The sequence below is a fragment of the Salmo trutta genome, chromosome 1 (genome assembly GCF_901001165.1).
Source record: "Salmo trutta chromosome 1, fSalTru1.1, whole genome shotgun sequence".
Classification (NCBI taxonomy): domain Eukaryota; kingdom Metazoa; phylum Chordata; class Actinopteri; order Salmoniformes; family Salmonidae; genus Salmo; species Salmo trutta.
Window position 1 is genome coordinate 40,422,174 of NC_042957.1, and position 17,137 is coordinate 40,439,310.

The window sequence follows — 17,137 nt, forward strand, 5'->3', positions numbered from 1 at the left end:
AGGGCTTCTTAAAGAAAAATGAACAGGTCTGTGAGAGCCGGAATTCTTACTGGTTGGTAGGTGATCAAATACTTATGTCATGCAATAAAATGCAAATGAATTACTTAAAAATCATACCATGTGATTTTCTGGATCTTTGTTTTAGATTCCGTCTTTCACAGTTGAAGTGTACCTATGATAAAAATTACAGACCTCTACACGCTTTGTAAGTAGGAAAACCTGCAAAATCGGCAGTGTATCAAATACTTGTTCTCCCCACTGTGTGTGTGTGTGTGTGTGTGTGTGTGTGTGTGTGTGTGTATGTGTGTCAGCTGCTACAGCCCTGGCCCAGAAACTTCACTAGATGGATAAAGTAAAGGGTTTTATGAATGGTGTCGACACAAAATGCGCCTTCGACAGTTATACTGGACTGGAAAGAATGTAAAGTACTGCATGTCCGACCGAGCCGATGATTAAGATGTGGGTCGTGAATTTTGTTTGACTAACAATTACATTACTTTTTCAACACTCGATTTGCAAAACTCTTGAACACTTAAGACACCTTCAATAAGTAAAAACGTGACATTCTCAAGACAAAACAAAAACATTCTACTAGATTTTAACTTCAGGCTGAGGCGTTTAGCCATTGTCCTCGGTCCTTTTATCCAATCTATCGTTTACTTTGACCCAGTAGAACTGTCATTTTGGGCAAATATGAAAGAGGAAAATGACGAGCTCATCTTTGGCAAACCTATTTGAAAATTAAATATCCAAAATATCGCTATTTTTAAAACAAGCCATAGAAAGTTGGATGCAATTTTAGTTTAATCCACAAGAAAAGACAGAACAAATAATCTAACAAATATTATGGTTAAACTCAAATATAATATATTTTCTTTTTATATTGAAAAAGGCATAATCTTTGTAAATGATATCATAAATATGACTGGTTGAGTGATGTCACATGCTGCTAACAAAAATATATGGAAATGTCTGCTCTACCCAAAATTACAATCAATCAACTAATTGCAGCATTACCGCAATAATGGACGAGGCAAGTGGAAGGGGGAAAAGTAAGGAACTTGTTTGTCGGCCCTGCATTAAAGATGATTGCAGGGCCCTACATGTCGGCCCTGCAATCGGGGGAGAACCTTCCAGAAAGACAACCATCTCTGCAGCACTCCACCAATCAGGCCTTTATGGTAGAATGGCCAGACAGAAGCCACTCCTCAGTAAAAGGCACATGGCAGCCCGCTTGGAGACTATCAGACCATGAGAAACAAGATTCTCTAGTCTGATGAAACCAAGATTGAACTCTTTGGCCTGAATGCCAAGAGTCACAGCTGGAGGAAACCTGGCACCATCACTACGGTGAAGCATAATGGTGGCAGCATCATTCTGTGGGGATGTTTTTCAGCAGCAGGGACTGGGAGACTAGTCAGGATTCAGGCAAAGATGAACAGAGCAAAGTACAGAGAGATCCTTAATGAAAACCTACTCCAGAGCACTCAGGATGTCAGAACGAGGCGAAGGCTCACCTTCCAACAGGACAACGACCCTATGTACACAGCCAAGACAATGCAAGAGCGGCTTCGGGACAAGTCTCGAAATGTCCTTTTATTTATTTTTTGTTACCTTTACCCCCTTTTCTCCCCAATTTCATAGTATCCAATTGGTAGTTACAGTCTTGTCTCATCGCTGCAACTCCCCTACGGACTCAGGAGAGTTGAAGGTCGAGAGCCGTGCATCCTCCGAAACACAACCCAACCAAGCCGCACAGCTTCTTGACACAATGGCCACTTAACCTCGAAGCCAGCCGCACCAATGTGTCGGAGGAAACACTGTGCACCTGGCGACCGTGTCAGCGTGCACTGCACCCAACCCGCCACAGGAGTCGCTAGTGCGCGATGGGACAAGGACATCCCTGCAGGCCAAACCATCCCCTAACCCGGACAATGCTGGGCCAATTGTGTGCCGCTCCATGGGTCTCCCGGTCGCGGCCGGCTGCGACAGACTCTGGACTCGAATCCAGAATCTCTAGTGGCACAGCTAGCACTGGGATTCAGTGCCTTAGACCAGTGCTCCACTCGGGAGGCCCTATTTATTTAACCTTTATTTAATTAGGCAAGTCAGTTACGAACAAATTCTTATTTACAATGACGGCCTACCCCGGCCAAACCCTCCCCTAACCCAGACAACGCTGAGCCAATTGTGCGCCGCCCTATGGGTCCTTAAGTGGCCCAGCCAGAGCCCGGACTTGAACCCGATCTGGAGAGACCTGAAAACAGCTGTGCAGCAACACTTCCCATCCAACCTGACAGAGCTTGAGAGGATCCGCTGAGAAAGGAGAAACTCCCCAAATACAGCAGTGCCAAGCTTGTAGCACAATACCCAAGTTAACTCGAGGCTGTAATCACTGCCAAAAGTGCTTCAACAAAGTACTGAGTAAAGGGTCTAAATTCTTATGTAAGTGTGATATTTTTTATTCTTTATAAATTTGCAAAAATGTCTAAAAACATGTTCTTGCTTTGTAATTATGGGGTCTTGTATGTAGATTAAATTGTTTTTTTTCTTCATCAATCAACTTTAGAATAAGACTTACGTTTGGGGTCACTTTCCTTGTTTTGAAAGAAAAACAATTTTTGTCGTCAATTAAAGTAACATCAAATTGATCAGAAATAGCTTCATTAAATAGTACCCGCAAAACACCAGTCTCAACGTCGACAGTGAAGAGGCAACTCCGGGATGCTGGCCTTCTAGGCAGAGTTGCAAAGAATCAGCCACATCTCAGACTGGCCAATAAAAAGAAAAGATTAAGATGGGCAAAAGAACAGACACTGGACAGAGGAACTCTGCCTAGAAGGCTAGCATCCCGGAGTCGCCTCTTCACTGTTGACGTTGAGACTAGTGTTTTGCAGGTACTATTTACTGAAGCTGCCAGTTGAAGACTTGTGAGGCGTCTGTTTCTCAAACTAGACACTGATGCACTTGTCCTCTTGCTCAGTTGTGCACCGGGGCCCCCCACTCTTTCTATTCTGGTTAGTGCCAGTTTGCACTGTTCTGTGAAGGGAAAAGTACCCAGCGTTGTGCGAGATGTTCAGTTTCTTGGCAATTTCTCGCATGGAATAGCCTTCATTTCTCAGAACAAGAATAGACTGACGAGTTTCAGAAGAAAATGCTTTGTTTCTGACCATTTTGAGCCTGTAATCGAACCCACAAATGCTGATGCTCCAGATACTCAACTAGTCTAAAGAAGGCCAGTTTTATTGCTTCTTTAATCAGTACAACAGTTTTCAGCTGTGCTAACAAATGCAAAAGGATTTTTAATGATCGACATGCCTTTTAAAATGATAATCTTGGATTAGCTAACACAACGTTCCATTGGAACACAGGACTGATGGTTGCTGATAATGAGCGTCTGTAGATATTCCATTAAAAACCAGCCGTTTCCACTTACAATAGTGATTTACAACATTAACAATGTCAACACTATTTCTGACCAATTTGACGTTATTTTAACCTTTCTGGCGCAGGCGTTCCGCTAGCGACCCACCTCTACCACATCCGGTGAAATTGCAGAGCGCGAAATTCAAATGACAGAAATATAAATATTTAACATTCATGGAAATACAAGTGTCGTACATCAAAATAAAGCTTAACTTCTTGTTAATCCAGTCGCTGTGTCAGATTTCAAAAAGGCTTTACGGCGAAAGCACACCATGCGATTATCTGAGGACAGCGCCCCGCATACAAAAGCATGAAAAACATTTTTCAACCAGGCAGGTGCGCCACGAAAGTCAGAAATAGCGATATAATAAATGCCTTAACTTTGAAGATCTTCTTCTGTTGGCACTCCAAAAGATCACAGCTACATCACAAATGGTCCATTTGTTCAATAAAGTTTTCTTTATATCCGCAAAAACTCAGTTTAGCTGGTGCGCTTCATTCAATAATCCACCGGTTTCCCTCCTTCAAAATGCATACAAAATGAAACCCAAACGTTACCAATAAACTTCTCCAAACAAGTCAAACGTTTATAATCAAACCTCGGGTACCCTAATACGTAAATAAACGATAAAATTTAAGACGGAGAATAGTTATTGTCTTTACTGGAGATAAACAACAACGAACGCACTCTCATCCACGCAAATGAAAACACTACAGGCAAAAATGGGAGCCACTTAGAAAAACTACAAATTCTAGCAAATTTTTCCAAAAACAAGCCTGAAACTCTTTCTAAAGACTGTTGACATCCAGTGGAAGCACTAGGAACTGCAATCTGGGAGGACTTCGCCTCATAATAAACACGACAGCCATTGAAAACAGTGGTAGGCAGAAAATCTTTTTTTTTAATGGTTTGTCCTCGGGGTTTCGCCTGCCATATCAGTTCTGTTATACTCACAGACATTATTTTAACAGTTTTAGAAACTTTAGACTGTTTTCTAACCAAATCCACCAATTACATGCATATTCTGGGCCTGAGTAACAGGCAGTTTACTTTAGGCACGTTTTTCTTCTGGACGTCAAAATACTGCCCCCTAGCCCAAAGAGGTTAATCATTTTCTTTAACCAATGGTCTTTAAAATGCAGGACCGACAGACAAGTTCTCTACTTTTTCCCCCTTCCAATTTCCTCTTCCTGTTTTGCGTTAACGCTGCAATTAGTTGGTCGGAAATTTGGGAAGAGCAGACATTTCCATTTATTTATGTTAGCTGAATGTGTGACATAACTCCACCAGTCCTATTTATGATATAATTTACAAAAGATAACACATTTTTTCAAAAGTTTTTTTTTTTTTTATCAATTAGTATTTTTGAGTTTAACCACAATATTTGTTGTATTATTTGCTCTGTTTTTTTCAGGTGGATTAAATTGTTTTAAAAATAGCAACATTTGGGGGATTATTTCCTTTCAAATAAAACTATTTACATTGATGGAAGCTCATCTACACCCCCCCCCCCCAAAAAAAAGAAATCCAGATGTGGATACTAGATAGTCAGTTGGTCCTGCAGCTACAATGGCTAGCTAGTCATTTCAGAAACATCATTCATCTGATACTCAGTCAGTGGCTCAGCATACCTTTCATTGAAGAGATAGGATGAGAGGACATAACTGCTTTAATAAACATTCCAACCCACACACAACCATCAGTTCTCCTTGAGCAGGATATTAAACATGATATCACACCCAGACCATGAAACTACAAATCCCCAGACACCCAATCACATTTCAGATCTTAATCAAGTGCCCCTGAGTGGGTTGAAATGAGTTCAATTCATTTCAGTACTAGTCAATTCAAGACATTTTGTTTAATTTGTTTAAAGAAATAGGCCTACCTCTTAAATTAAATTTTTTCCTCCCTGAATTCACTTGAATTGATTTGTAGTCTAGGACAGGGGTTTTCAAACCCTCTCCTCGGGGACCCCCAGCCATGTATTTTAACTATTTTAGAGCTAGAACGCCTGATTGAACTTGTCAAATAATTATCAAGCCCTTGATTAGGTAAAATCTGTGAGCTAGTTCAGGGCTACAATAAATTGGAGAAGAGGTTTAAAAAAAAAAAACACTGTTCTAGGAGGCTACATTTGCCAACTTTGGAGGAGTCTCTTACCGTGCCCTTGTCCTGCAAGCACATCATGAGGGTGCACACGTCCCCTGTAGCTTGGTGGTTGACGATGACCATGGCTTCCTCTTCAGAAAGGGGCCTTACGTCGTCGCCCCATTCCATCACTGGACAAGACAACACAAGTGGAATTAGTAGACAAAACATATGCCCTAGGAATCAAACCCACAATCCTGGCCTTGCAATCGCCATGCTCCATCAACTGAGCCATTCAAGACCAGTGATTGTGCGCTAATTATCAAAAAATTCCGAGCTAGGCCATCATATTAAAATCAATTTTTATTGGTCACATACACATATTTAGCAGATGTTATTGCAGGTGTAGCAAAATGCTTGTGTCCCTAGCTCCAACAGTGCAGTAGTATCTAACAAATCACAAAAATACACTCAAATCTAAAAGTAAAATAATGGAATTAAGAAATATATACATATTAGATCGAGCAATGTCAGAGTGGCATCGACTAAAATACAGTGGAATAGAATACAGTATATATATAGTATTCTATTCTACTGTATTTTAGTCAATGCCACTCCGACATTGCTCAATCTAATATGTATGTATGTACAGTGAGGGAAAAAAGTATTTGATCCCCTGCTGATTTTGTACATTTGCCCACTGACAAAGAAATGTTCAGTCTATAATTTTAATGGTAGGGTTATTTGAACAGTGAGAGAAAAAAATAACAACCAAAACATCCAGAAAAACGCATGTCAAAAATGTTCTAAAATGATTTGCATTTTAATGAGGGAAATAAGTATTTGACCCCTCTGCAAAACATGACTTAGTACTTGGTGGCAAAACACTTGTTGGCAATCACAGAGGTCAGACGTTTCTTGTAGTTGGCCACCAGGTTTGTACAGATCTCAGGAGGGATTTTGTCCCACTCCTCTTTACAGATCTTCTCCACAGATTTTCTATGGGATTAAGGTCTGGAGACTGGCTAGGCCACTCCAGAACCTTAATGTGCTTCTTCTTGAGCCACTCCTTTGTTGCCTTGGCCATGTCTTTTGGGTCATTGTCATGCTGGAATACCCATTTTCAATGCCCTGGTTGAGGGAAGGAGGTTCTCACCCAAGATTTGACGGTACATGGCCCCGTCCATCGTCCCTTTGATGCGGTGAAGTTGTCCTGTCCCCTTAGCAGAAAAACACCCCCAAAGCATAATGTTTCCACCTCCGTGCTTAACGGTGGGGATGGTGTTCTTGGGGTCATAGGCAGCATTCCTCCTCCTCCTCCAAACACGGCGAGTTGAGTTGATGCCAAAGAGCTCCATTTTGGTCTCATCTGACCACAACACTTTCACCAGTTGTCCTCTGAATTATTCAGATGTTCATCGGCAAATTTCAGACGGGCATGTATATGTGCTTTCTTGAGCAGGGGGACCTTGCGGGTGCTGCAGGATTTCAGTCCTTCACGGTGTAGTGTGTTACCAATTGTTTTCTTGGTGACTATGGTCCCAGCTGCCTTGAGATAATTGACAAGATCCTCCCGTGTAGTTCTGGGCCGATTCCTCACCGTTCTCATGATCATTGCAACTCCACGAGGTGAGATCTTGCATGGAGCCCCAGGCCGAGGGAGATTGACAGTTCTTTTGCGTTTCTTCCATTTGCGAATAATCGCACCAACTGTTGTCACCTTCTCACCAAGCTGCTTGGCGATGGTCTTGTAGCCCATTCCAGCCTTGTGTAGGTCTACAATCTTGTCTCTGACATCCTTGGAGAGCTCTTTGGTCTTGGCCATTGTGGAGAGTTTGGAATCTGATTGATTGATTGCTTCTGTGGACAGGCGTCTTTTATATATGTAACAAACTGAGATTAGGAGCACTCCCTTTAAGAGTGTGCTCCAAATCTCAGCTCATTACCTGTATAAAAGACACCTGGGAGCCAGAAATCTTTCTGATTTAGAGGGGGTCAAATACTTATTTCCCTCATTAAAATGCAAATCAATTTATAACATTTTTGACATGCGTTTTTCTGGATTTTTTTGTTGTTATTCTGTCTCTCACTGTTCAAATAAACCTACCATTAAAATTATAGACTGATCATTTCTTTGTCAGTGGGCAAGCGTACAAAATCAGCAGGGGATCAAATACTTTTTCCCCTTAACTGTATGTATGTATGTATGTATGTATGTATGTATGTATGTATGTATGTATGTATGTATGTATGTATGTATGCATGTATGTATGCATGTATGTATGTATGTAAGATGAGTAAAGCAGTATGTAAACATTATTAAAGTGGCCGTAAACATGATTAAACATCAACTTCTAATGGCAAATTACAACTTGTAGGCCAACATTTTGGAACAAGTTAGATCAGAGTTGTCTTCTCAAGGTGGGAAAAGTTCTCATGAAAGTGGACTGTGTGTATTTACATGATCTGAAAATAGCTATTCCTTGTTAAACAAAGCCACAGTGTGCCTGAAAGGGCAATAACCCCTCTATGTTGTGCTCTCACGAGAGAAAACTCACAACCATGACACGAGATAGGAAAGCAACTAGACCCTAAAAAGGACTCTTGACATTTAGCATATTCTATACTGGTCTTGAAGAGAAAGTGTCACCTTAAAATAAGCCACATGCCTTAAAACACCATGCCACTTCGGTTTCAAAATGGACATGGGCTAATCTTTAGCATCTCAGCTCATTAAAGCAGATCTCTTGGGCTCCATTCTCTTCTGGCTGATTTACATTGGCACCCCCTATTCAATAGATGGCCAAACAGACTCCTTCATTAACCGTGCCGCCCGTAGCGCCCTATTGACACTAAACACAGGAGTTGCCACAAAGGAGGAAACTAACTTTGTACTAACATGGGGGCGACGACAACAACGGGCCTCCCACATAACAAATGGACGAGCTTCTTTTGTAATTTAACTCACTTGGACGACAGTGCGTATTTAACAGTAGAGCTACCCTGCTGGAGACCTGGAGAGACTGTTGGGGTTTCACTATAGAGCTAAAGCCAGAGTTGGACAAATGAAAGGAAGATTGTAAGTGGAATCCCCATGGTTCTGGGAGAGTCTTGCTGACTCATTCCACATTTCCACAGAGGATTTACCCAAGTGTTCTACCCAAAAGGCTCAGACTTTTAAGTTTCCATCTCCGCGGGGCGGCACCCATGTCTCACTTGGCCATGGATCCAGCGGACCTCAAAAAGTTCTACAGCTGGGCTGTACTCACCACCCTCTGCAGCACCTTACGGTCCGGTGCCTTGCAGAGCGGTGATGGAGCGGTGATGGAGCCACTCAAGATGCTATCAATGGTGCAGCTGTAAAACTTGGTGCAGCTGTAGAACTTGCCGTACCAAGCGGTGATGCAGCCAGTCAAGATGCTCTCAATGGTGCAGCTGTAGAACTGTCAATAGGGCACTACGGGTCCATTTTAGGGTCTAGTTGCTTTCCTATTTTGTGTTATGGTTGTGAGTTCTCTCTGGTGAGAGCACAACATAGAGGGTTTATTGCCCTCTCAGGCACACTGTGGCTTTGTTTAACAAGGAATAGCTATTTTTTGGATCATTTGTGTGTGTGTGTGTGTAAGTAAGTGTGAGTGTGTGGGTAGAGTCCAGTGTATGTGCATAGTAAGTGCAGGAGAGTTAGTGCAAAAAAGGAGATAGTCCGGGTAGCCATTTGATTAGCTATTTATCAGTTTTGTTCAGCCATCCAGGACCTCTATACCAGGCAGTGTCAGAGGAAGGCCAAAATAATTGTCAAAGACTCCAGCCACCCAAGCCAAAGACTGTAGCTCCCTGCCATCCAGGACCTCTATACCAGGCGGTGTCAGAGGAAGGTCAAAAAAATTGTCAAAGACTCCAGCCACCAAGCGATAGACTGTTCTCTCTGCTACTGCACAGCAAACAGTACCAGTGCACTAAGTCTGGAACCAACAGAACCCTGAACCGCTTCTACCCCCAAGCCATAACTGCTAAACAAAACTGATAAATTGCTAATCAAATGGCTACCCGGACTATCTGCATTGACCCTTTTTTGCACTAACTCTCCTGCACTTACTATGCACACACTGGACCCTACCCACACACTGTTAGTCTACACCTGTTGTTTACAAAGCATGTGGCAACTAAAATTTGATTTAGATCTGGTCTGACTTGGATTCAAGGCTAGAACATTGGTACTTTTCAAAACAAATCAAACTTTAAATTGTCACATGTGCCGAATACAAGAGGTGTAGACCTTACAGTGAAATGCTTTCTTACAAGCCATTAACCAAACAATGAAGTTTATTTATTTTTATTTCACCTTTATTTAACCAGGTAGGCAAGTTGAGAACAAGTTCTCATTTACAATTGCGACCTGGCCAAGATAAAGCAAAGCAGTTCGACAACATACAACAATAACAGAGTTACACATTGAGTAAAACAAACATACAGTCAATAATACAGTTGGAGGCCACGGAAGGAGAGTTGCATGGCATTGAAGCTCGTCTGGAGGGTAGTTAACACAGTGTCCAAAGAAGGGCCAGAAGTATACAGAATGGTGTCGTCTGCGTAGAGGTGGATCAGAGACTCACCAGCAGCAAGAGCGACGTCATTGATGTATACAGAGAAAAGAGTTGGCCCAAGAATTGAACCCTGTGGCACCTCCATAGAGACTGCCAGAGGTCTTGACAACAGGCCCTCCGATTTGACACACTGAACTCTGTCAGAGAAGTAGTTGGTGAACCAGGCAAGGCAATCATTTCAGAAACCAAGGCTATTGAGTCTGCCGATGAGGATCTGGTGATTGACAGAGTCGAAGGCTTTGGCCAGGTCAATGAATACGGCAGCACAGTATTGTTTCTTATCGATGGCGGTTACGATATCGTTTAGGACCTTGAGCGTGGCTGAGGTGCACCCATGACCAGCTCGGAAACCAGATTGCATAGCGGAGAAGGTGCGGTGGGATTTGAAATGGTCGGTAATCTGTTTGTTGACTTGGCTTTCGAAGACCTTAGAAAGGCAGGGTAGGATAGATATAGGTCTGTAGCAGTTTGGGTCAAGAGTGTCCCCTCCTTTGAAGAGGGGGATGACAGCAGCTGCTTTCCAATCTTTGGGAATCTCAGACGACATGAAAGAGAGGTTGAACAGGCTAGTAATAGGGGTTGCAACAATTTCGGCAGATAATTTTAGAAAGAGAAATGGTCCAGATTACCTAGCCCGGCTGATTTGTAGGGGTTCAGATTTTGCAGCTCTTTCAGAACAGACGAGCTTCATTGCCATACAACTCTCCTTCCGTGGCCTCCAACTGGTCTTAAATACAAGTAAAACTAAATGCATGCTCTTCAACCGATCACTGCCTGCACCTGCCCGCCTGTCCAGCATCACTACTCTGGACGGTTCTGACTTAGAATATAACTACAAATACCTAGGTGTCTGGTTAGACTGTAAACTCTCCTTCCAGACTCACATCAAACATCTCCAATCCAAAGTTAAATCTAGAATTGGCTTCCTATTTCGCAACAAAGCATCCTTCACTCATGCTGCCAAACATACCCTCGTAAAACTGACCATCCTTCACGACTGTCTTGGTGTGTTTGGACCACGGGTGGGCAATTCCAGTCCTCGAGGGCCTGGTTTTGCATTTGGAACGTAATTTCCGGTCACAACTTGTATACGTGCTGGCTGTGCGGTTTGTTGCCAACTTTACGTTTTTTACTTTTTAATTACGTTTATATTTTTTCCCCTCGCTCGACTTTTTTCATTCCATTTTTTTACCCCCGGACGCTTTATCTGGACGTGGTTCGTCAGGACTTCCACCAGCCGAAGCTAAGTAGTAACATTAACATGATGCATTCTAATTGCTGTACTCATAATATACTGGACAACGATCGCCTTATGGCAAGGATAGCTGTGCTGCAAGCCCAGCTTCAGACGCAATCGTTAGGCTGGGGTAATTTAAGTGTAGGAAAGTATGAAACAGCATCTGTGCCACCAGTAGGTACAGATAGGAGTATAAATCCCCTCGCACAGTCCCCGCAGCCGGAAAATTCCTTCTGGAAGGAAATGCTGTAGGAATGCTCAACTGGTGTCGCTCATTCAGCCGACAGAAACTTTCAACCGGTTCTCCCCATTAAACAGTGGGTCGGAGTCTGAGGCCGAGCCTTCTCTAGTCTCTCCTCCTCCCGTTACGGGGTCTGAGACACCGAAGCCTCCCACGATTAGCTCTGACAAATTGAAAACCCTAGTCATTGGCGACTCCATTACCCACAGTATTAGACTTAAAACGAATAATCCAGCGATCATACACTGTTTACCAGGGGGCAGGGCTACCGACGTTAAGGCTAATCTGAAGATGGTGCTGGCTAAAGCTAAAACTGGTGAGTGTAGAGAGTATAGGGATATTGTTATCCATGTCGGCACCAAAAATGTTTGGATGAAACAGTCAGAGGTCACCAAGCGCAACATAGCTTCAGCGTGTAAATCAGCTAGAAAGACGTGTCGGCATCGAGTAATTGTCTCTGGCCCCCTCCCAGTTCAGGAGAGTGATGAGCTCTACAGCAGAGTCTCAACTCAATCGCTGGTTGAAAACTGTTTTCTGCCCCTCCCAAAATATATCATTTGTAGATAATTGGCCCTCTTTCTGGGACTCACCCATAAACAGGACCAAACCTGGCCTGTTAAGGAGTGACGGACTCCATCCTAGCTGGAGGGGTGCTCTCATCTTATCTACGAACAGACAGGGCTCTAACTCCCCTAGCTCCACAATGAGATAGGGTGCAAGCCAGGCAGCAAGCTGTTAGCCAGCCTGCCAGCTTAGTGGAGTCTGCCACTAGCACAGTCAGTGTAGTCAGCTCAGCTATCCCCATTGAGACCGTGTCTGTGCCTCGACCTAGGTTGGGCAAAACTAAACATGGCTGTGTTCGCCTTAGCAATATCACTAGAATAAATACCTCCTCCACTCCTGCCATTATTGAAAGAGATTGTGATACGTCACATCTCAAAATAGGGCTACTTAATGTTAGATCCCTCACTTGCAAGGCAGTTATAGTCAATTAACTAATCACTGGTCATAATCTTGATATGATTGACCTGACTGAAACATGGCTTAAGCCTGATGAATTTACTGTGTTAAATGAGGCCTCACCTCCTGGTCACACCAGTGACCATATCCCCCGCGCATCCCGCAAAGGCGGAGGTGTTGCTAACATTTACGATAGCAAAAAAAAAAAAAATTCAGTTTTTTGAGCTTCTAGTCATGAAATCTATGCAGACTACTCAATCACTTTTTATAGCTACTGTTTACAGGCCTCCTGGGCCATATACAGCGTTCCTCACCGAGTTCCTATCGGACCTTGTAGTCATAGCAGATAATATACACATTTTTGGTGACTAATATTCACATGGAAAAGTCCACAGACCCACTCCAAAAGGCTTTTGGCGCCATCATCGACTCAGTGGGTTTTGTCCAACATGTCTCTGGAACTACTCACTGCCACAGTCACACTCTGGACCTAGTTTTGTCCCATGGAATAAATGTTGTGGATCTTAATGTTTTTCCTCATAATCCTGGACTATCGGACCACCATTCTATTACATTTGCAATAGCAACAAATAATCTGCTCAGACCCCAACCAAGGAAAATCAAAAGTTGTGCTATAAATTCTCGGACAACCCAAAGACTCCTAGATGCCCTTCCAGACTCCCTCCGCCTACCCAAGGACGTCAGAGTACAAAAATCAGTTAACCACCTGAGGAACTCAATTTAACCTTGCGCAATACCCTAGATGCAGTCGCACCCCTAAAAACATTTGTCATAAAAAACTAGCTCCCTGGTATACAGAAAACACCCGAGCTCTGAAGCAAGCGTCCAAAAAAATTGTAACAGAAATGGCGCTACACCAAACTGGAAGTCTTCCGACTAGCTTGGAAAGACAGTACCGTGCAGTATCGAAGAGCCCTCACTGCTGCTCGATCATCCTAGTTTTCCAACTTAATTGAGGAAAATAAGAACAATCCGAAACTTATTTTTGATACTGTCGCAAAGCTAACTAAAAAGCAGCATTCCCAAGAGAGGATGGCAATCACTTCATCAAGGATAAATTAATGAACTTTATTGAAGAAAAGATCATGAGGAAAAGATCATGATCATTAGAAAGCAAATTACGGACTCCTCTTTAAATCTGTATTCCTCCAAAGCTCAGTTGTCCTGAGTCTGCACAACTCTACCAGGACCTAGGATCAAGGGAGACGCTCAAGTGTTTTAGTACTATATATATATATATATATATGTATATATATATCTCTTGACACAATGATGAAAATAATCATGGCCTCTAAACCGTCAAGCTGCATACGGGACCCTATTCCAACTAAACTACTGAAAAAAGCTGCTTCCTGTGCTTGGCCCATCTATGTTTAACATAATAAACAGCTCTCTATCCACTGGATGTGTACCAAACTCACTAAAAGTGGCAGTAATAAAGCGTCTTGAAAAAGCCAAACCTTGACCCAGAAAATATTTAAACTAAATCGGCCTTTTTCGAATCTCCCATTCCTCTCAAAAAAATTGAAAAAGCTGTTGCGCAGCAACTCACTGACTTCCCGAAGACAAACAATGTATATGAAACGCTTCAGTCTGGTTTTATACCCCATCATAGCACTGAGACTGCACTTGTGAAGGTGGTAAATTACCTTTTAATGGGGTCAGACCGAGGCTCTGCATCTGTCCTCGTGCTCCTAGACCTTAGTGCTGCTTTTGATACCATTGATCACCACATTATTTTGGAGAGATTGGAAACCCAAATTGGTCGACACAGACAAGTTCTGGCCTGGTTTAGATCTTATCTGTCAGAAAGATATCAGTTTGTCTCTGGATGGTTTGTCTTCTGACAAATCAACTGTAAATTTTGGTGTTCCTCAAGGCTCCGTTTTAGGACCACTATTGTTTTCACTATATATTTGACCTCTTGGTGATGTCATTCGGAAACATAACGTTAACTTTCACTGCTATGCGGATGACACACAGCTGTACATTTCGATGAAACATGGTGAAGCCCCAAAATTGCCCTCCCTGGAAGCCTGTGTTTCAGACATAAGGAAGTGGATGGCGGCAAATGTTCTACTTTTAAACTCGGACAAAACAGAGATGCTTGTTCTAGGTTCCAAGAAACAAAGAGATCTTCTGTTGAATCTGACAATTAATCTGGATGGTTGTACAGTCGTCTCAAATAAAACTGAAGGACCTCGGCGTTACTCTGGACCCTGATCTCTCATTTGACGAACATATCAAGACTGTTTCAAGGACAGCTTTTTTCCCATCTACGTAACATTGCAAAAATCAGAAACTTTGTCCAAAAATTATGCAGAAAAATGTATCCATGCTTTTGTCACTTCTAAGTAAGACTACTGTAATGCTCTATTTTCCAGCTACCCGGATAAAGCACTAAATAAACTTCATTTAGTGCTAAACATGGCTGCTAGAATCTTGACTAGAACCAACAAAAATGTATCATATGCTAGCCTCTCTACACTGGCTTCCTGTTAAGGCAAGGGCTGATTTCAAGGTTTTACTGCTAACCTACAAAGCATTACATGGGCTTGCTCCTACCTATCTTTCCAATTTGGTCCTGCCGTATATACCTACACGTACGCTACGGTCACAAGACGCAAGCCTTCTTACTGTCCCTAGAATTTCTAAGCAAACAGCAGGAGGCAGGGCATTCTCCTATAGAGCTCCATTTTTATGGAATGGTCTGCCTATCCATGTGAGAGACACAGACTCGGTCTCAACCTTTTAAGTCTTTATTGAAAACTCATCTCTTCAGTAGGTCCTATGATTGAGTGTAGTCTGGCCCAGGAGTGTGAAGGTGAACGGAAAGGCACTGGAGCAACTAACCGCCTTTGCTGTCTTTGCCTGGCCGGTTCCCCTCTCTCCACTGGGATTCTCTGCCTCTAACCTTATTACAGGGGCTGAGTCACTAGCTTACTGGTGCTCTTCCATGCCATCCCTAGGAGGGGTGCGTCACTTGAGTAGGTTGAGTCACTGATGTGATCTTCCTGTCCGCGTTGGCTCCCCCCTTGGGTTGTGCCGTGGGGGAGATCTTTGTGGGCTATACTCGGCCTTGTCTCAGGATGGTAAGTTGGTGATTGAAGATATCCCTCTAGTGGTGTGGGCGCTGTCCTTTGGCAAAGTGGGTGGGGTTATATTCGACCTGCGCCCTAGGACCATGCTGCTGCTCCAGTTTCAACTGTTCTGCCTGCAGCTATGGAACCCTGATCTGTTCACGGGACATGCTACCTGTCCCAGACCTGCTGTTTTCAACTCTCTAGAGACAGCAGGAGCGGTAGAGATACTCAATGATCGGCTATGAAAAGCCAACTGACATTTACTCCTGAGGTGCTGATCTGTTGCACCCTCGACAACTGTGATTATTATTATTTGACCCTGCTGGTCATCTATGAATATTTGAACATCTTGGCCATGTTCTGTTATAATCTCCACCCGGCACAGCCAGAAGAGGACTGGCCACCTCTCATAGCCTGGTTCCTCTCTAGGTTTCTTTCTAGATTCTGGTCTTTCTAGGGAGTTTTTCCTAGCCACTGTGCTTCTACATCTGTATTGCTTTCTGTTCAGGGTTTTAGGCTGGGTTTCTGTTCAGCACTTTGTGACATCAGCTGATGTAAGGGCTTTATAAATACATTTGATTGATGTCACAGTTTTGTCCCAGCCCCAGCTAACACACCTGACTCCAATAATCACCTAATCATGATTTTCAGTTTGGAATTCAATTTGATTAAATCAGCTGTGTTTGCTAGGGATGGAGAAAAAGTGTGACACCAATCAGCCCCTCGAGGACTTGAATGACAGTTCATGATAGTTCATTGGTGATCTGGACAAGCTCTCGACCTGCTCCACTACAGCCTTGTCAATGGGGGCCTTTTCTTGTAGTCCATGATCAGCTCCTTTGTCTTGCTCACATTGAGGTTGTTGTCCTGGCACCAGATTGCGTCATCTTGTGGATCTGTTGGGTATGCGAATTGGAGTCGGTCTAGGGTATCCGGGATGATGCTGTTGATGTGAACCATGACCAGACTTTCAAAGCACTTCATGGCTATCGACGTGAGTGCAACGGGGCAGTAATAATTTAGCCAGGTTACCTTCGCTTCCTTGGGCACAGGGACTATGGTGGTCTGCTTGAAACATGTAGGTATTACAGACTCGGTCAGGGAGAGGTTGAAAATGCCAGTTGGTCCACGCATGCTTTGAGTACATGTCCTGGTAATCCGTCTGGCCCCATGGCTTTGTGAATGTTGACCTGTTTAAAGGTCTTGCTCACATCGGCTACCGAGAGTGTTATCACACAGTCATCCAGAACAGCTGTCATCAGGGTGTTCTCTCGTGCATGATTCAGTGTTGCTTGACCCGAAGTGAGCATAAAAGGCATTTAGCTTGTCTGGTAGGCTCGCTTCAACGGGCAGCTCGCAGCTGGGTTTCCCTTTGTAGTCAGTAAGTTTTCAAGCCTTGCTACATCCGACAAGCGTCAGAGGCGGTGTAGTAGGATTCAATCTTAATCCTGTATTGACGCTTTGCCTGTTTGA

The 17,137-nt window shown here is 43.3% G+C and overlaps 1 protein-coding gene across 5 annotated transcripts in view; it reads right to left on the reverse strand.

Annotated features, from left to right (window-relative positions):
* Window positions 1-17,137, reverse strand: part of LOC115195842 (acyl-CoA:lysophosphatidylglycerol acyltransferase 1) — an 81,623-nt gene that overhangs the window by 39,875 nt on the left and 24,611 nt on the right. For all 5 annotated transcript variants that reach the window (XM_029756177.1, XM_029756152.1, XM_029756169.1 and 2 more), the window contains exon 3: window positions 5,591-5,709. In XM_029756177.1, coding sequence (XP_029612037.1) covers window positions 5,591-5,709 — 119 coding nt within the window. The remainder of the gene's footprint in view (window positions 1-5,590; window positions 5,710-17,137) is intronic.